Source organism: Platalea leucorodia (assembly GCF_965183815.1).
Source record: "Platalea leucorodia genome assembly, chromosome: 4".
Taxonomy (NCBI): domain Eukaryota; kingdom Metazoa; phylum Chordata; class Aves; order Pelecaniformes; family Threskiornithidae; genus Platalea; species Platalea leucorodia.
The window spans coordinates 101,994,193-102,015,090 of NC_138826.1; the positions used below are offsets into that span (position 1 = coordinate 101,994,193).

The 20,898-nt window shown below is 43.1% G+C and overlaps 1 protein-coding gene across 2 annotated transcripts in view; it reads right to left on the reverse strand.

The window, feature by feature from the left end:
* TSPAN12 (tetraspanin 12) overlaps nt 1-20,599 on the reverse strand; it is a 45,497-nt gene extending 24,898 nt beyond the window's left edge. The window contains exons 1-4 of one of the 2 annotated variants that reach the window (XM_082308473.1): nt 20,475-20,599; nt 19,894-20,030; nt 6,763-6,845; nt 5,964-6,099 (exon numbers count right to left, since the gene is read on the reverse strand). In XM_082308473.1, the coding sequence (XP_082164599.1) occupies nt 5,964-6,099; nt 6,763-6,845; nt 19,894-19,959 (285 nt within the window). In that variant the 5' untranslated portion in view covers nt 19,960-20,030; nt 20,475-20,599. Of the gene's footprint in view, nt 1-5,963; nt 6,100-6,762; nt 6,846-19,893; nt 20,031-20,450 lie in introns of both variants that reach the window. The other variant, XM_082308474.1, reaches the window with a different exon arrangement.
* Between the last annotated feature and the right edge of the window lie 299 nt (nt 20,600-20,898).

A 20,898-nucleotide genomic window follows, 5' to 3' on the forward strand; every position in this document is an offset into this window, starting at 1 on the left:
AAGGAACAAGGCTTGCTCCAGAAGTTTTGGATCGTGAGGCCAGACACAGTGACACCTAGTAAAACCCATACTCAGGACATACATCCCCAAGAGCAGGTAGTCACCCCCATTAGGTGAACCTAAAAGTATAGCATGCAACAGATGTTTACCTTTTAATTTAGCACTGTACCTTTTTCAAAAGCATGAGCAAGTGGCTCTTCACTATTGCAGAAGTATGCAAAAAAAAAAAATTTATTTGATGGCATCATAACTGCACTGTCCAACCTTGCTGTCATAAGTCAAAAGCATTTCCCTGAAGAGTCCTCAAGGGTCTGGACAGTTCTTGTTACTTTGAGCTGCCAGATAACTGCGCCAAATAGTACTGTGCTGCCTCTGACTTGGTACAACATGGCTGTGCGTTCAAGGTAGCTGCTAAGCGCTGGGGTGAAGGAAGCAGATCATCACTGTGAGCACAGCAAACATTTGGATTTAAGCCAAGCATTCACAAGAAGACCTGGATGGTCCTGCCAGCTCAATTCCTGTCATGCTCCTCCACCTCAACTCTCTTCCCTCCACGACGCTCAAATACGCAGCCGCTCTTGTTTGTGGTTTGTTCAGCAGGCAGCACCCTTCACCTCTAAATGCCTCCCAATAACCCATAACGGTAGGCAACTTGTACTCCTCATCTGTAAGCTCCCTCTTGCAGCTAAGAAAATTAGGTACCCTTTCAAAGCACTTGCTTTGAAAGTCTTGTAAGTACATACACAGCGCTGTACATTTACACTGGACAAGGCAAGGTCAACAAAATGCACCTCATGGTTAGACGGGCAGAGAGGTTGGCACTGGACCCCGGGACCAACATAGTCCACCCCACCATGCTGGGAGCCCTGCAGAGCGCACCCGCTCTTGCAAAGCCGAGCTCTGCTCTGTGGCAACACTGTGGCATCACCAACACTGTTTTCAAAATCTAACAATTTGTTTGAAGCTTAAAAACCCTGATCTGAACAGGAATGAAGCTTACTCCCCATCCTATTTCAAGGCAAAACGATGTCTAATGATGATCAGTTCAGGCACCTCCTCAAGGAGTTCACCTTTGGACTGGAAGTTAGAAATTCAGAAACTAAAAAAACAAATTTAGTCCTATATATATATATATATATAGTCCTATATATATATAGTCCTATATTTATTTTCTTGAGGAAGTCACTCATATCTGAAACTACTGGGGTATAATAACAATTGGTGAACTTTAAGTGTATCTTCTCTTACCAGTGGAACATCAAACAAGCAGCACTTAAAAAAAATGCAAGCTAAATGTCCAGCCCCTTACCCACTGACTATCTGAACTGGAGTTTTAGCACAGTACTGGCTTCTCATCAAATCTGTACTACAGTACTATAAACCCACTTAAATCAGTCTTTCAAAAGGCGGGCTAACCTATCTTGTGCATCTCTGTTTTCCTCTTACTCACACCGCATTCATAAATGAGCTGTTGATAAAAGGCACAAAATACGAAAATTATGAACTCCAGTCTCCAACCTGTCTAATTCTAAACTGCATGGGTTTACACTAAGTATGTTTGCCAGTTATTTCTTCCCTTTTGATGCTTGGTAGTTTAATAATGGAGAAATACTTCTGGTTGGTAAGTAACAATTCCAGTGCCAAATATTAGTACAAGGTATTGGAGCAGCTGTGACTGTGCTAAGAGTCCAAATGGGTCAGAACAAATATCTGTATTATTACAGAACAAATAACCTAGATTATGTATTATTGCAGAAATACACAGGGTCACAAAAAAGACGAAAAAATGATTATCACTAAACTTTCATACTAATTCATGCTAACTGTAGCCACAAGTACTGCAGAATAGTTGGTGCTGTGGTACTGTAGAGCAGCTAACATTTCACACATACTAAGAGTCCCTTCTAGGGAGACATTAGCAGTTACTGATATCTTGCAACATGGCAGGCATCCGAATTTAATCATCCCTATCACCGCTGCATCCACATGGACTGAAATGGGTGTACGGGTATAGAAGAATCTGCCCCAAGTGGTGATACAGCCAGTGGTTCCCTGTCATTCTTCAGATGGACTTTACAGAAACCACTTCCACCAACACTGCATTTAGCTGGGTGAGAACTACTGACATGTAACAGCCACATTCACATTAGGTTTGTCAACGTCTCCGGTTTACCTTTTCAACCAAAACATAGTATCATTTTGTTTCTTCTTTTCATGAAATATTTGCCTGCTTTTAAAGAAAAGGCCAGTTTAGTTTAATGATGGTTTGTCTGGTTGTGTTTCAACTCAATTAACAGACACTTTAGACTGTCAAGTTCCAATTTATAACCAGGTTCTGCCATAACTGAACTAACAAGCCGTTTGACCACACACCAACAGGGTCTAACATTTAGTTCTGAGGAATATTTATTTCTCTGCCAACTTTATTATAAAAATCAGTAAAATTATTTGCCCTATCGACCATCAAATATTTCTAACAGTTTTTCGTTTTGTGAAAACATATGCAGACAAATTTGAATCCTGTGCTGTTTGAATGCTGTAATTACAGAAAACTCATAGTTATAAATGCCAGAATTTGCAATGAAAACTCCAGCCAGGAAAATACTTTCCAATGAGATTTTCACGAAGCTGTTCTTGTCGAGCAACAGAGCTTACTCTTGCTGTCTTAATAAAACAAGAACTTAAAAAAAATTCACACCCCCTTAAGGTTACTACTCTTAAAGAATATATGCATGGGGGGATGGGGTTTTTTGTTTTGTTTTGGGTTGTTTGATGTTGTGGGGTTTTTTTGTTTTTTTTTTTTTTTAGTTAGGCTACCTGCACAACAGACTTTAAAGACAATTCAAAATGTACAGAGCCTCAGAAGAGGCAAAGGATGGTTCTGGATTTGAAAAAAATAAAGACTCGTTTGAAAAACTGTAACAAGCATCATAAAACCTAGACTCTAGTTTCTCATCCTTGGACTTTTTATACTTTCAAGTCAGTGACTTGGAGAAGTGCAGATCTTTCAGTTCAGGCTGGAATCACAGCCACTTCTACATGAGGACATTGGTCATTCACGACACACAACAAAATTATATTACAGACACTTAAGGTACACATGGGCTCTTTATACCAAGTAGCCTTCAGGACTATGTATTCCTGAATTAAAATTAAGTGATCATAGTTTTAAAATGCTGGTTCTACAAATAATCCAGAGCATGCACCTCAGAAGACTGAGGTGTTATATTTTCCTACTGTTAAGCTGAGTAAACACTAGTTCAATTTATATCTATGCCCCATGTGAAGCTGGGAAGGTTTCAAGCATTTAATTGCATGATAAAATTTCAAAAAACAAATGAAAATAATTATGTATTCAGATGTATTAAAAATATCTAACACCATAATATATATATTTTATGGTCTTTATGCTTTATTAGATTTTCCAAAAATTCAATTCAATTAACAACATTAGCACTAGCAATTAGCATGATGCCAGGAACGTCAAGATTTGTATCCAAATATCTCTGCATGCTATCATTATGGCTGTTCACTTATTTCAAAAAGAAGATTAAAAGCATGATTGAAGAGGTTGTTAATGTTTTACATTAAGGTTCTTTTCTTTTAGTTCATCTGGTTGTACAAAAGCTCATTTTGTTCATCTGTCACTTTTCTGATTAGTCTGATGAATGAAGCATTGGCTTATGTCTGCATACTTCTGTGGTATAACACGACTGCATTCATTTAACAATTAATCAAAGACAATGACATACTTAGGAAGATATCATTCAGTTTTGCTTATCGGTTTGCTTAGCAAGAGAATTTCTCAGGCTCCTGAAAATGAAATAGTGCAACATAAAATGATAGAAATGTCTTGTTCTGATTTAGTATAATTTGACTGCCTAAACACCCTTTACATAATTTATTTCCAGATGGCATTAAAAGCTATAAATGATTTCTTCTTTTCACTGGCAGTTTAAATAAACTGAAGGCCAAAACCAGTTTTAACTTCATTTTCTTTCTAATTAGTTAGAATTTTTGTTAAGGCTTATACCAAAAATGATAACTTTTTTTTTCCAGATACTATGTAGCATTGGTCTACATCATATAGTTGCTTTTGCCTTTTAATTAATTTTAAGTCACATTAAAAACTATCACCATTATAAAATAAAAAACACTATGAAAATAATCTTACAACCTTACCATAAAAGCTAAGGGCTTAATAAGTTTACCATCTTTTAATACTTTCACTATTTATATAAAACAAAAATACGTACAAAGCCCTTTTAAAGTTTGTAAGAAAGATTACTAGATAAATAATTATATGGTATGAAATTACATTAATCCATTAGTTATGAGCACTTGCATAAAAATAAGTAGTGTCTGTCTTAGAACTTGTCCCCATTGACTTTACAATTGCAAGGTTAAGATCTAGAAATATAGTAATATAATAGTCATGCATTTTTTAAAGTGTTCAGATTTAAATGAGAGTTTTGCCTAACTATATAGCTTTGAAACAACAATCTTCATATTGTATACAGGCTTAACAAAAATCCAAAAGGAGAAACAGCATTTGCCCTCTTGCAATTGAGAAACACTCCTGCTGCAGACCTTCACCTGGAAACCTCAAATAAAGCTTACTCCAACCCTCTCAAATAAAAAAGACATTTTAATACAAAACCCCAGTACAGTTTCCCCAACTGTTTTAGCTGCAGTGAGAATATTTCCTATTAGACAAAAAGCAAAGATTGTATGAATTTCAGCCAACTTCTCACTTTTTTCTGGTCATTTTGTGCAAAATTTGTGAGGTCCAGGTATCATGCACTTAAGCCCGCGCAGATCCTCAAGAAAAATGCAACTGTATGCACTTTGGAAGAACCCAACACACACTGCAGTGAAAAAACAGCAGGAGTCCAACTCTCCTTTTATAAGACTCCTGGATATTCTCAAGAGCTGAAGGATTTTATCTGTCCACTTTCTCCTACTGTCATCACGGTAGTCAAGTCTGATACACCCCTTTTATACCCATTGCTCCCACTCTCTCAGGCTTACAGACTGCTTGGAATCTTGCTCATCTTCACGTTAAAAGACAAAGCCCAACTCTGCAAAGAGCTACCCTACCAGCTAGGCTTCTAAGCAGCATACAGGTACATGGCACTCCTTGATCTCAGTTTTGCCAATGGTCTAAATGTTTTTAAACTCTAAACCATTAAAAATTGTGCAAGTTTGATGGGCATTTCAGGTTTTTGGTTTTGTTTTTTTTTTTTTTAATTGTCCTCAAACGCCTGAATTCCAGATGAAGAAAAAAAAAAACATTTGGCTCCCTTGACAGTCAATGCCTCGTCACAGTTAAATTGTACATAGAGTCTTGTGCAGGAGAGACTATTGCTTTTCAGCTGCTGTTGGCTCAGTTATGTAGCCTCCAAACAAAGGAAAAAGCTGGGTACTTGCAATTTATTGTTAAACTTGCTCACAACCAAAGGCAACTGCAAAATTCCACATCCACATAAGGGAAGGCAAAGCTTCTGAATGCACTCAGAATTAACTTTCATCAGTTACAAATGTTGTTACTTCACACACACAATCAACTGTGGGGATAAAGCAAAGCTTAAGTTATTTAGCCATTACACAGCCAAGTGTCAAAAGGGTAGCATAAGGGTTTATTTCAGAGCACTCAGGCTCACGTTCCTATAATTATTAGTACTTAAGAGTTTGAATTATTTTTCCCTTCAGCAACTCCTCTACCAAATTAAGTGGATTTTTGCAAATGAGACACTGCTTGTCTTTCAGTCACAGCATAATGCAGTCTAGGCAATAAATTCTTTCCCACTGTGTACTTTGCAATTACAATTCCTCACCAATATCATAACTCAACACAGTAATAAAAAATAATCAGTATTTATCTAGTGCCTGTGGATTAAAACTTTTTTTACACTATTGAAGCAAAGCAGAAGTTAGCTGGTTTTAGAGGTTATGAAACCTACCCAGACAAGGAGCAACAGATTTCTTTTCACTGTTCCACAGTAGCCCAGCATTCCAACTATGATGAGGAAACAGCAGACTGCAATCATGACGGGGTGGACCACAGGAAAGTAAGTCAAAATGACAGCCTCCTCCACCCTAAAACCAATCAGAACCATAATCAAAAAAAAAAAAAAAAAAAAAAGCATAATCACACAAAAACGATACAGAAGAAAAACATAATATAGCCATTAAAACGAAAACAGTGGATTAGCAGATGCGTTCCTTCCAGCGCCTTACACGTTTCACAGAAATCTCTTCTAGGTGGCTTTAAAGTCAAATGCTGCATTCAGGTACCAGAAAGTAATGCATCATCCGAAATCTCTTTGGAGCGAAGGCAATCTTCCTGTCCTGCACTTGCACAGTATGTAGCACAATGAGGCCCTGTTCCACCACTAGGGCTCATAAGCACTGCTGTAATAAAACTAACAGCATTCCTAAATCTCTGAACTGAATAAAATTTTCAAAACTAAACAGTAATATAATATGGTTACATGTTGGCAAAGGGCCAAAAATTGATCCCTGTCAGAAGAGAAAGGCACAGGAATAAAACAAGATTGAATTCATATCTTTCCCCCTTCTCTAATTTCAACTGATGCCAGAAATGGTGGCAGAAATACACCTTTCAACAAAACAATAATTAGCTCAACTGAAGGCTTCTTAATTCTAGAAATCCTAACTAGGAAACCTGCCATACAGAATGAACGACATATACCGCAATCAATCACCCACACAGATGAACAGGTTTAAGGAAAGCTTTACCTTGTTTCTGCAGTTAAAGTGAGAACATTATTCAGGTAGTCTCTCATCCAAGCAGAAACACCTAATACACTGATGGACATCAACTAAAAAGAAAAGATGAAGTTATTTATCATGCGTTTAAAAAAAATTGCAAGATCATTCATAATTTAAGTAGAGGATCAATCATCAGTAACATCTTTCATGCATTCATTTATCCGAACAGCATACTGTCCCCAACACTGTACTTCTATATGCTTAGAGGTGGTTTGTCACCCAAGTATTTAGGGAGCCAGTGACAATAATCTTCTCTTCCAGCATGCATACTTCATGCCTGGAATACCTTCTCTTCCACCCAGCGATGCCACTGCTGGCTCAAGTCCCACCACTGCACAACATACCACAGAACAAAGAAGGAGGGTTTATGCTGCTAAAATCAGCGACTCTTTCAGGGCTCACAGGTGATATCCACCAGTCTATATGAAACCATCAAGCCATGCCCAGGTACACAGCCAGCAAAGAATAACCTGAAGCCCCATACAGGATACAATGGTACCAATATGCTGACACATAGGAGAGGAGATTTATCTTGGGGTTAAATTTAGAAGAATCTGATTTTCTCGCTCATTCAGATAAAGTCACACCATGAACACTATGCTTCAGTTTCCTGAATCATAAAATGACAACAAAACTCACTGCACTTCAATTACAAACCCCAGATCATCAAAACATTTGGGTACCTAACCTGCCAGGCACTCGAGAGGCATAAAGTCACTATGCTTTCACCAGGACTGCTCTGATGGCAAGTAAATCTCTGAGACTGAACCCACCTAGAATTGCCACCACCTCAGCAGACCCAGATTTCTGTCACCTGGTGCCATCGTGCACTCCAGCACACCTGGGATCTACCAGTAGAAGCTCTGGCCTCTGATTTTCTTGAGAAGCCAAACCTGAACAACATGGTCAGAACATACCTGCCACACCATGACAGCACCAGCTCTTTTGCTGCTGTAGCACAAGTACTGCTAGAGGACAAGGCACTCTTCACAGCACTTGTCCGTGTATTTTGCACAGGGCTAGGTAAGTCAGTAGGCCCTTCCTCCCGGTGGAGGGCTCACATAACAACAGCAGTCATCCCCACCTTTGTGCATGCCCTCTGGCCCCAAGAGCACCACGTCTCCTCCTGCACGCACTGGACAGACAGAGCACTGCTCCTCAAACAGAAGGTGAGAGATGCAACTATAAACTCCTTCAAGGAGAGGAAGGTAACCACTAAGCTTCTCTACAAAATGGAACAAAGTTAAGGTTACTAATGCCACTGCTTCCTTCTCAAACCATTTCAGGGAATTCAGCTGGTTTATTACACCCAAAGGAGAATTTAGGAATATCAATCTCACATGGGCACCTAAGCCTGAACCACAGCTCAGGGGCTGAACCTGGCAGACTCACGACTTCAGAAACACCACTGTCTAGCTAAGGGAGGGAGACCTAAGCATGCTGGCTCTCCTGAATACTACTGTCTTCATGCATTGTATAGGTGTATGCCAGGAAACCTCAGCATGATACTAACAGCTTCTTAAATCAGTGAGAAGTGCTAATCATCCCTGCTGCCTTCAACAGCTAGCTTCCCACACGCCCTCAAATTTCCCTAAAGTTGTTATGAAGAACAAGATAACTGGTTCAAACCTAACACATAAGAAAAGTCACTCTGTGTCCTTACCAGCTCCTTTGCCTGCAGCACACCCACAGCAGGCTACTTCTGACTTTAAAATTTCATGAGACGCCCCAGTGGCTACCCCACGGCTTCCTCCTGCTTTTCAAAACTGATGCACAAAGTACAGGCACGGCCTTCATTCTGGGTGGTGCCAGCGACAGCCCTGGGTGCTCGGCATGCTGCAAGCATACTCCTGAAAGCTAGTGCGTGCTACAAGTCTACTACGTATATGCATGTCCTTCACGCTCTGTGGGATCTATTTTGGTTGGTGGAACAGTAAGAGTAAAGAGCATTTTCTGTTGTGTTATTTGCAGGAAGCTGCAGGAGCAAGGAAAAGAAGATGACTACAATCTCCTCCTAGATAAATTCCTCAACAACAGCTACCTCCTTGGAAGAAAGCATCAGGCAAATATACCACACAAGCAATAAAAAACGTGTTTTAACACAAAGAGAGGTAAAGAAGACTAAAAGCAGACAGCCTACCTTCTTATGGTCAAAAAGCAACAGAAAAAATTTTTAACCTTCATATCTCCGTGCAAGGCCTGTTGATACACACAAAGCATTAGCTCGCACTTCCACTGTTTATAGTGAAGTACTTAAGACAAATTTGGTTACTTTGCTTTGTAGGAGTGGTGCTCAGGAGTGAGAAGTCCATCAAAACCACACTCCTTAGCAACTTTTAATAGGAGCCAGACAGTCCTGCTACAAAAACTGTACCAGAAAAATGTTCACTTGCTAAATAATATTCTTCTTCCCATACCAGACTGGTGGACTGCCTAGTCCCTGCTCTCCGTTAGGGACTCACAGGCTGCACTCATTTTCTTTCAGCTTTTGGTATACAGCAATACATTCCTGTGCAGCAACGAGAGCAGATGGATCCCTTGGAAGAAGGCAAGAGATTGCTCCTTCAGCAGAGGTAAGATTTGTCAGGCAAAAAGAGTCACCACAAGGATGTTGGAGCAGGTTATTCAGAGACAACAGGGAGATCATGGAGCAACCAGCTAAAAGGCAGGGGAGACAGAAAGGACTTCCTAGAGACCAAAAGAAACAAGCAGAGTCCTGCCGCTGAAGGAATCATTCAGTTTACTAGAAGAAAGTACTTGCCTACAAAAGCAAATCAGGAAGGAGGAGAACTTTTACTTCTGCTCTGTCTGCTTAAGTTGAGTTTTCTCTACCTAGACATGTATTTTTACCCACATAAAATCAGTGAGGGGAAAGTCTAGGCAGGTACATCTCCAAGCTGTGGCCAACACATGGCTACATGACTTCTACAGAAACGCTTAATGACCGTATCATGGAACGTGACTCTGTTTTCACTTATGAACAGCAACTGGAAGAAAAGGACTGCTTCCTGTCACCTCGGAAACACAACCTTCACCAATAATGTAACTACAGGAACACTATTTCAGTTCATAAGAACAAGCTCTCTATGAAAGGTCGTCTTTCACTTCATTCAAAAAGCTTTTAGTCATTTAGGCCCCTCTGGCTGTTCTCCTTCAGTGTAAATAAGCACACAATGCCTTACCTTGCTGCTACACAGATGTTACACACTGATTACCTGTGCCAACCCTCCTGCCAACCAAATTCCTTGGGAGGCACCTTATTTTGAAGAAAGTCCAAAGTAAATTACTACTCCAAATGACCTGAAAGCCACGGTGCTGTGACACACTGGATTCACGTCCATGAAAGTCAGCAACACTGTCGAACTGGGGCAGCATAAAGACATGGCTCAGAAAGACAACAGGCAAATACTCAAGAAGCTCCTCTTGAACAAAGAGGCCCATGGAAAAGCAAACTGTGATAACGTGAAAAAGCAATTCAGCAACAGGTTGATTACAAAAGGTGTATTTTATGGCACATAACCCGGCAAGTGCTTGGTAGCTCTTCACTGGCAAAGGGAAGTGCTGGGAAAAAAGTTGTATCCCTTTGGATCAGCAAAAGTGAGTCTCTGTGCAGGAACACCCTGCAGGATGAAAGATGCATTTGCAGCACCAGACTGTCCTGCATAATGACTGATGTTTAGTTTAGTGACAAAAGAGTATCAAGCACTAACTCGCAGCCATCAATTGACTTGCTCACCTGCTCCATAGCCACAGGGGAATCACAAGAAGACACGTACGCATGCCCGACCTCTACAGCCTCTTGCTCATGACTCAACACCTGTATGTGCTGCCCTGTAAAGCGCTACGCATCCTCAAGGGACAGCTGACATGAAGAAGGCTGCAGGCACCCACCACTTCACAGCAGAGGCAGATCTTCAGCCAGCAGCACAGGAATTACACTAACACCAGCAGTACAACTCAGCCCATGGGCTCAGTAGGAGGGAACAGTAACAACCTCCCCAAAAACCTTAGTGTGCATCCAAACCTACCAGCAAAGAACAGCAGTCACATCACTGCAATTCACTGCCACGTGATTTTCAAGGAGTCATGGACAAGGTCCTGATTACAGTTTTTGTTGGTTCATTTGGAGGATGGAAAAAAGGCAGCCTGGAAAAACCGGCAGTCCCTACTTCAGCCATTGTTTTGTAATTAATTTAGATGTAAAATACAGTTAGAAATCTGTATCAAGCAATAGGACGAAAGGACACAAGTTTATGAGAAGTAAAACTACCAAGATAATTCTCACCACAGTAGCAGTTACATCATTTCACCAAAAAGTTTTCATCCAAGCTTCTCTGATGACAGCCAGTCTGCTGTGCTGTAAACATAATATGATAGTAGGCAGTAAAACATGTTTATTTGTTGCAGCTGGCTGCACAAGTCACTATGGGTTTCATACTGAACCATCACAGTATGTTATATAGCCATCAACATGACACCAAAGAGTTTACAAAACTGCCTGCTGTCATACTCGATTTTAAATATATTTTCACTCTGATTAAACAAAGGTAATAAATTATATTTCTATATACAAGCAATATGCAGATCACACAATAATACATTAAAACTCAAAACTAATTTATAGCATAAAGTTTTTAAAGCTACTAGAGCTTTCTCAGACAACTGAATTACAATATCCAACACTGGATTCAAACTACTAGGAGTGGTCATTTCCAAGCATAGTTTAAATTGTGTTGGAACTCTTTTAACCTGAGCTGTGACTTACCAAAGGGGAGGCAGGGGGGTAGAAATCACTACAAGGTCATGAACAGAGCATGTTGCAATGCTTTCACAGTATTTTCACAGTTACGTTCAATATTAAGATCATTGAACAAACACAGATGACTCAGGTCCCTGGACAAACAGATGACTGCATTTTTTGGGGAGGGAGGGGCGCAAGGGTGGGGGAGAACAGGACAAGGGGTCTTGTTTTTCTGTATCACCTGGCGAAAGCATTTAAATGTTTACAGAAAAAAAGATGGCCTATATAAAAGGAAATTCCCCTGTTCCCCACTAACACACATTTTATACTACAGACATGACAACATTTAGTTTTAGCTAAGGTTCTTACATAGGGTTATGCCTTGGTCCCCTCCCACTTCCAAATGGCTGAAGCATGTACTTATTTGGACTTTGAATCCGGGTTTGCTTGCACAGCTGCAACAGTTAGTTAACAACCTGTTCCGTATTTGGCACGGGCTGGAACGTGCACACTTTGCAAGAACCCAACTGCCAGAGCAGTGACAGGCTGCTAACGGGTCACCCTCCTGGGGGAAGCAAGCAAGTTTTCCAGCAGTTGACTGCGCAACATTCCTACAGTAGCACAGCATAAAGAACAAATAACAGCCCAAATACGCAAACAGGTCGAGGTACAGTTCATCTATCAGGTGGTTCTTCCGAGTGTCAGACCCACTTATCAGCTTCTGGGCTGTGTAGCATAAGGGCACATGAAAAGCAAAGAGGGATAAGAAAGTGCATATATTTCCGCATTCATTCTCTCTGTGACTACCTAATCACTGCATTTCTTGTTAGGACACGATTTGTGCCACTTTTCCCTCAAAAGTAAGCTTCTCACTGTCAAGAGACCTTTGGGGAAGCAGAGCCATGTGCTACTGATTGTGGGTAATTTGCAGCCATACACAGAGCTCAAGTGTCCAGATCCACATCACAAGCCACACACCACCATCAGATGATATGACTTCACTTATACACAATATACTCTTAATTTTGTCTCTAAGAGCTTGTTTTTGTGCACAGACAGTAGTCAACCTCACAGATGGCAGGCAAGCTATTTTTAAACCCAGGGTATATAACTGGAAGACTGATATGAGAAAAGGCTATGTAGGTCCTGTGGATCATAGGAAATATGTGTCAGCTGGTTATGGGTACACAACTTAACTTTCCTGTTTTACACATGAGTACATGAAGATGACTAAAATAAGCCTGCATTTTTAATTAAATCACACATTCCTATAAAACTGCATGAAATTAAACTGTCCCCTATACCTTGGGAAACAGCTACAAGAGATTAAAAAATTGGTATTAATCCTATGATCCTTGCCTAGCACCTACCACAGACTCTTGAGATGATGGAAAATCTTCAAGGTATAGAAGCAGTGCCTGTACCTTTGGGTAGCTATCTTCTACAGAAAGAGATGGGAATTTAAAAAAAAAAAAAAAAAAAAAAGCAAGTACCTACAGGCCAGATGGACCTTCCCAGTTCTGCTGGAGATCATGGCTCACTGGTATGAGCAGTTGCCCTTGAGCTATTGGCTCAAATCTAGTCAGCATGGGTTTGTGCCTTCATCCTCAAGGTAGATGCGGTGAGCTCCACAGTTAATTGTGAGGATTACCCAAAAAATGTCTGTGGTTTCATTGATTTCTGAATGCCAATGAAGAAGCATATTAATGTCATTTCTAAAATTAGGGTGGGGTTTGTTTTTTCCTTTCCATCATCACATCAAGCCACTCTCTTTTTCAGGACCATTTTGCAGAGACTCATTTACCAATTCCCTGTTGACATGCCATGAGGGGTGAGCCATGTCAGCTACAAAGATATACATGGGATAAAGGGTTGTATAGAAGTAGATACAAAGTTGACTTATGGCTGAACTCTGCTTTGTTAGGACAGGATTGGGTAACATAATGATGTTATATAAATAAGGCAGCCTAAAGACACCAAAAAGCAAAAGATTTCTCAAAGACCAGAATTAAAAGTATTTCTGGTCCTTTAAAACTCCTCCTATAGCTTGCTCTGCTCAACACATTCCTTGAAAAGGCACTGCATTCCCACAGAAGCTGGAGCTATTCTTGTATGGCTTTTAGGTATTTTCTTTATACAAGAACGCTAAGAAAATCAGGTTTCAATTATGCATGTCTACACTGTAGTCTCTAAAATCAGAGTATATTAGCCTAGAATGAACCCCATGTTTACACTGCTATAGGTACCCAGCCAGGCAGCATTCATTTCAATGGATATTATTAGTCACTTAAATTCCTTAAAAACTTGACCCTAACTCTATTTGTTCCAAGTATCTACAAATCCCACTGATGTGAGTGGAAGTTGGAAAGCAGCAGAAACACAACCTCTATGCAGAATCTGGTTCCAGGGAAGGGAGGATAGACAGATTTCTTTCTTGTGTCACAGAAGATTTGAAAAATGAAGCAAAAAATTACAAGATTCACCACATACATTTGAGGTTGGAAAAAGAACGAAACACAATACCACTGCTTCTAACCACCCTCAGTGCTTCCTTACACAACACTACTACTCCCTTGCTCTAAATTCTCAGGTGGTACACACAGCCAAAACTAGAAGATTTCAATGTGTAAAGTACTCAAAACAAAAGGAGAACTAACTAGATGCTTGCTCCCCTTTCATTTTATGTGATTTTTTTGTTCACAAGCACAAATTCAAGATAGATGCAAAACAATTTCTACTACCTGCCAGGAGGGTTTATTGGCTGCAACCACATAGTCTAAATTGGATGGTACTGCTATGCACATGAAGGAAAGTTTAGGCACTGCTCAACAGAAACAGAATATCCCCAGACAGAAAAACCTCACAAGGTGAAGGATGTGGCAACATCGCTGGCTTGGCTTAAACATCGAGTGACACTATTAATCATCGGTTATGGGATCCTTACCACCTATGACACAGTCATCTGCAACTTACAACCTTGATTTGCCCAAGCCACTAGAGTACAGTCATCCTCAATTACAAGTAACACAACAGCAGCTGCTCCTCTTTTCCGCCTCACATGCTCACCAGAAAAAGAAACAAAAAAAAAGAAGCTAGCAGTTTTCTCAAGAAAGAAAGTCTATACAGACTTTTTCCTGCATATTAGCTGTATTTTGCTTTTTTTTTTTTTTTTTTAATGAGAAAATTGACAAAAATTGCGGGGCTTTTACTTGCATCTACTATCACAACCCCTAGGGGCCACTGCCCTTAGATAACCTCCTGTGTTATGCCTGTGCCATCATTATGGGTGGGCCATATTCTGTGCAGGAAGGTCTCCCTAGCATAAACGCTGGCAAAGGTGGTTTAATTGAGAAAGGGATTGCAGCAAAGTACAGAAGATTTCTGTGAGAACAAGTTATACAGTGCTCAAAACGAATGAAGATGCTCATATTACATCCATGACCGCTACTGAGCTGGAACAGCATCAGGAGCTTGCTGATACAGAAAAGCCCCACCAGAAGGCAAGACCCTGTATTCTCGTAACCTGGAAAGAATATATTTGTAGAGCTATCAAAACTAAGTTTCTCCAAGTCCTGACACACACTATCTAGAGACAATAAAGACCAATATTGCCTCTAAGTACAGAAAATAAGGAAGCGGTAGGAGCATGTCTTCTCTCAAGCACCACTAACATAACCTGCTGAGTTAAGCACCAAGTCTGGACTACAAAACACCAAATCATGCATTTTTTGGAGGTCCCCTCTTTATTAGGCTGTCCAGAATGTAATATGCTGAAAATAGCAGTGTTACAGAGTGCAAGATGAGAAACCTGCAGAAATCAAGTTGAGTCTCTCAGTCTCATAAATTACTTTAAGAAGTGATGCTCATTTATACATGAGAATAGCAGAAGAATGAAACCAAATGTTAACTGCAGGACTTAGTCCGAAGGATATTCCTTGTCCAGGGCACTGTCAAAAAAAACCTTATGAAATCAGCAGACTGAGGAGGTCCTGAAACTGCAACTCCCGTTGCTTTGAAAGAGACATCTTGCAATCAGATGCATGATTCAACTGACCTTGGAAACAGCTTCCAGAAGGGTGTCATCAGGTCTATTACCACAGTCAGTCACTTCATCAACAACAATTAGAGCACTGACAACAGATTTATTCCCACTTCAGAAGAAAACACCTTTCAAGATCTGTTGCAAGTTGCAGCTCCAGAAGTACCAATCCATTCACATCCACAAAATCAGTGGTTTTCTGGAGCAGTAAAGGCAGTACATTTATTGGTCCATTATCAAAACAGGATGAAGCACTAAGACAGAGCCTTGGGCTTCCAATTGATTGCTTATCAATTATTCACAGCTCAGCAGCCTTCAGGCCAAAAATGACAAAAAGCATAACAAATAACATTGCCTGCCTGCCTGCCTCCCTCTCACATACATCCAGGTACATCACTCTGTCTACCATGCCACATCACAGCTCATCAGCTGCGCCCAGTAAAAAAAGTGTCTGTCTTTCCAAATAGACAGCTGTACACTTCCAAGCAATGCCCAGGAGAAGCTACGAGGATGGCAGCAGAGTGACTAATAAAGCTGTCTCACTTTCCTGCTTCTGTAGGCTCTGACAGCAACAAAATTATGAAGACACCAGTGTGTTGCGGCAACCATCCGCATCTTAAGTTTTTCAGCAAGATTGATGGTCAGATTAGCCAGTTCTGTTATGCGTAACATCTTCTTAAGGATCTTCGCGTGCACTAGTCTGCCCTCACCAGGCTGCCAATGACAAATGCTGGAGTCCCATCATACACACGCTGGGACAGCTGCACACACGACACATTTGAAGCTTACTGTAGATGTTCCCTTCTAAGAGACTGACAATCAGATCATACCAGACAGGGACTACTGGCTCTTGCACCATTTTTGTCAGGCCTTCAAAAGCTTCAATCCCCCAGCTTGGAGGAGAAAGCAATCCTTTTTGCACAATGTGTGCTTATACCTACCCTGGGACACCACCACAGTGAAACAAGGAGAGAATGTCACCCTATTCCAGTCAGGACCCTCAATCAAGCCATGATTTTAAAAAGTCAACACGCACATCTTCACTGTTTTCAGCCAAACACTGATACCTGACACAGCAACTGGGCACATTATCAATAGACTTGAAGATGTTTGGAAGCAACGGCCCTTGAGAAGGAATGAAGGAAGGAAAGAAGGAAGAGAAAGCATAAAACCCTCCAAGATTGGGCCTGAACAGAATCACACGTATGCGTCCCAAATTGGGAGGTCTGTACAGACCCTGGACTTGTGCATCGCTCTCATCTTTACCCGCTGGCACAGATCCCGGCACGCTCAGGACGCAGGAGGAATGCAGCTGCACATCTTCAAGGGCCTGATCTACTCTAAACTTCCTGACACCCAGCCCATAACCTGGGCTAGTATTTATCACAGTAAGTACTAACATAAGCAACAGGCAAGCTAAAGCTTTCCAAATGGAAGGAAGAGCAGCGGCAAGGGGAAATCATAGCCCTCATCCCCACACCAGTGGGTATGCACCTGCTGCCAGGGGAACTTTTCCCAAGAAAACTCTGCCCCGAGGGACATGCTCTGACTCTCAGAAAAGGCAGTGGCAAAACTCCCACTGAACCCAACAGGAGAAAATTCAAGCTCTGACAGAGGAGGAGATATGGCAGATTTCACTACAACAAGCAGCTTGTAGAAGATTTGTATTTAGTTGTTAAATACACATTTGAACAGGACCAGATACAAAGCAGAAAGAGATTTTTACACATTCATTCTTCCAAAGAAGTCTGATGTAACTGCAATACATTTAACTACTCACCCACCATGCATCCTATTTCTTACCACACAATTCTGGCAGACTCGGGGTTTTTTTGCTTATTTGTTTATTTGCTTTGAACAAAACCATTGCATTCATCTGCTTTGTAAAATGCAGAGAACTCCAAATGGACTGGCCAATTTTTCGTTTGAGATCCAACATCTTTAATTTTATATACATTATGGAAGACAGCTTTAATTCTTTGCAACACCTGTGGTGCAAGTCATCTGCTATACTGGCATTTATTATTTAATTACATATTTACATGCTTCAGCACTATACAGATTTGACTTAGCTGCTTGGGTATAATTTCCAGTGTCCTGGCCTCAGCTAGGAAGATTAATTACAGACAATTTTTATATTTTGGAGACAAGCATGAGAAGTTACCATTTTCTTCCCTAGGACTTGTCATACCACAACAGACTCAAAAGAGTCCTATATGACTAGGAAAAAAAAGAAAAAAAAAAGACAAAACCCCACACTTTCTAGCTAAGGGTGATCCGAGACATCGTTATTTAAAGGGTAACAAAATCTAAAGAACAAGAAATTATTTCTAGCCATGAATGCTTTAAACGAAATCTAGACATAAATTAAGAATGGACCAAGTTAACGGCAGCACTGCATTACAGATGTAGTTAGTGCTGTTCCACTGCCAAGGTCAAAGGTGCTGTACAGCCCCACTCCTGAGGTCCGCAACAGAAAAACATGTGAACAAAACAATGAAAAGCTGGAAGGAGCAATGTGACATGGAAAGGAACTTAAAATCTGAGCAAAGAGGGCAGACACATTTAAATCTCCCAGGTGAGACCTTGACCTCCCTAGAGAGGAACTGCAACATAACACACTAGTCCCCTTGAAAGATAAGGGCAGGCTTTCCTACACAAAGAAAGCAACTCAGGACTCAGAAACGGAGCACTCGGCTCCAGCACCAAGGCCCCCCATCACCACACAACAGATCGACCGACACAGCGTAGGGGTAAAGCCTCATGTACAACCTGGCTACCACCTAAATGGCTGCTTCAACTATAAAAAGCTGTCACTGAATAATAAATCTGATGGGACACAGCAGGCAACGAGCATGGAGGGCAACAGAAAAGAGCAGAGTAAGTTTAAGGGGACAAAGACAGCGGTGACTTAAGGTGTGAATGGGAACTGACAAGGACAGCTCAAGGCAGGAATCAGAAACCAGAGGAAAGCAGCAAACAGGCAAACAGCAGGACAGGATGTTTTCAACCATGTGGATGTTCATTCAATCAACTCTAACAGCATATGTGTAAAAATCCAAAGTTGAACTCAGGTCAGCTGAACCCAGGCAACCTTCATCTTAATCAAAAGTAAATACAGGTTTTCAGATTTCGTATAGTATCCAATGAAAACCATGTATGATGTGAGAAACAATTACACATCCCTTTTTTAAAAAAGATTTCCTCGTCTCCTATTAAAGGACTTTATTCTTACATGCACTACAGAAATAACTTATTTTTCACCTCTATTAAACACAATATACAAAGCTACATACTTTCAACAGATTTTCAGATCACTTGCATTACACAAAAAGTACCATTCTGTGCCAAATGCTGTGTATCAGTCTTCGCTCTCGTTCATATTCTGATCTCTGCTTAATTTTCAGTCATCAAGGGACTTCATCTCAATTCCATTATAAACTAAGCTTGGTCCCAGCCCATGTATTATCCCTGCACCATTCAAGCCTACAGCACCTCAGGAGTCAGCCACTGAACAGCTGCGGGATGTCACGCCTTTTGCCCTTTTGTTCTCTTACACTTATCCAGCATAAATCTCAACTATACAGGTGAAGCAGATTTCATTTGGTGCAAGCAAGTGAGGACTGTGAGCAATCTCCATCATGCTGTTTGTCCAGAGCTGTGAAAGTTTAGGAGCAAGTGCTGATCACATCCACTTATGTTGGAGAGCAAGAAACCCTGCCGCTATAAACACAGCTTTGACTGAAATGCTGAAAACAAAAGAAAGAAATCACCCCAGGCCTTGCCTGCCAGCTAGGATCTGGCCACCGAAAGCACAAAAAAGACTCTGGGCAAGGCCTTCGCAGAGCAGCCGACTGCTCAGATACCTGCGAGAGCCTGGAGCTCAGCTCGGGTCATGGGATGCTCTGAAACTCATCCAGTCAGGAAGCCACGGCACCCGTGAACATTTCCCTCTCTACATGTTATAAATGCACAAATTCACACGTGTATTTATAACACCAGGTTAATACCCAATCTAATTTTACTTCCAACTAGTTTCCAAAGGCTTTTTTTTTTTTTTAAAGTGATCGGTATTCCCTTACGGGAGCCGCCGGCACGGGGCGTACACCAAGGGCACCGAGGCAGGCACCTTCTACCCCTTCACCAAGCGCGGGGAGCCCCGCGGCTGGGGGCGGCCCTGCCTGCCCGGGCCCTCCGCGCCGGGGCCCTCCGCGCCGGGGCCCCGCCGGCCTCCCGCCACCCCGCCCCCGGGTCGCCACCTGCTCGGGCGGCGGCGGGACCCAGCGCGGCCCGGCCCGCCCCGCGTCGCTCCACTCACCCAGAAGAGGAGGTTGAGGGCGTAGAGCAGGCAGCGCAGGCACTTCACCGAGTCCTCCCTGGCCATGGCGAGCCCCGGCGGGAGACAGCCCCATCCTCTCACCACATCCTCCCTCCCGCGGCCGGGCCGCCAGCGCCCTGCAGGGGAAGAGGCGGAGAGGGGCCGGGCGAGTCCCCCTTGCCGAGGAACCGGCGCGCAGGTGGAGGCGGCGGAGCCCAGCCGAGCCGCAGGGCGGCCCTGGACCGGCCGCGCCCGGCGGGGAGCGGCCGAGCCCCGCGGGACCCCCGCAGCGCCCACCGGTCGCCCTCCCCCGGCAGCCTCCCTCCTCCTCCCGCCCCGCCCGCCGCTCCCGGAGATACTGATGGGCGAGTCTTTTTAATAAAAATAATACAACGGTGGAAAGGGGCGAAGCCGCGGGCTGCCCCAGGAGCAGAGCGGGGCCGAGGGCAGCGGAGGCACGGCCCGGGGGCGCCGGGCCCCCCCCCCCCCCCCCCCCCCCCCGCCCGGGAGGGACGCGCTGCCCCGGGAAGGGCGGCCGGGGGACAGCGGCCACTTACCGCCCGGGCGCCCCCCTCACTCACTTGCTCCGGCGAGGACTCATCGGGACGAGGCGAGGCAGCGCAGCGCGGAGGCGCGGCGCCCATGCCCGGCGGTGCGGGCGCTGCCTGCGGCGGGGCGCTGAGGGGAAGGTCCCGGCGGCCGCCCCCGGCCCCTCCGCCCCCGCCCGCAGCGCTCCGCCGAGCCCGGCGGCGGCCAGCTGCCCCGACACCGCCGCGCATGCGCCGCCGCCCGCGCCCGCCGCCCGCCGGGTCCTAGCGCCGCCGCCGCCCCGCTGCCCGCCCCGTCCGGGCCCCGGCGGGGCCTGACCCGCTGACGGAGGGGAGCAGGGGCGCGGTGGTGTTCCTAAAGGCCACGGAGTATGGGCGCGTACCTGCGAGGCTGAGTGGCGGTGACAGCTCGGGGCATGCCCGAATGTCGGTGGGAAAGACCGCGGGTTTCCTTCAG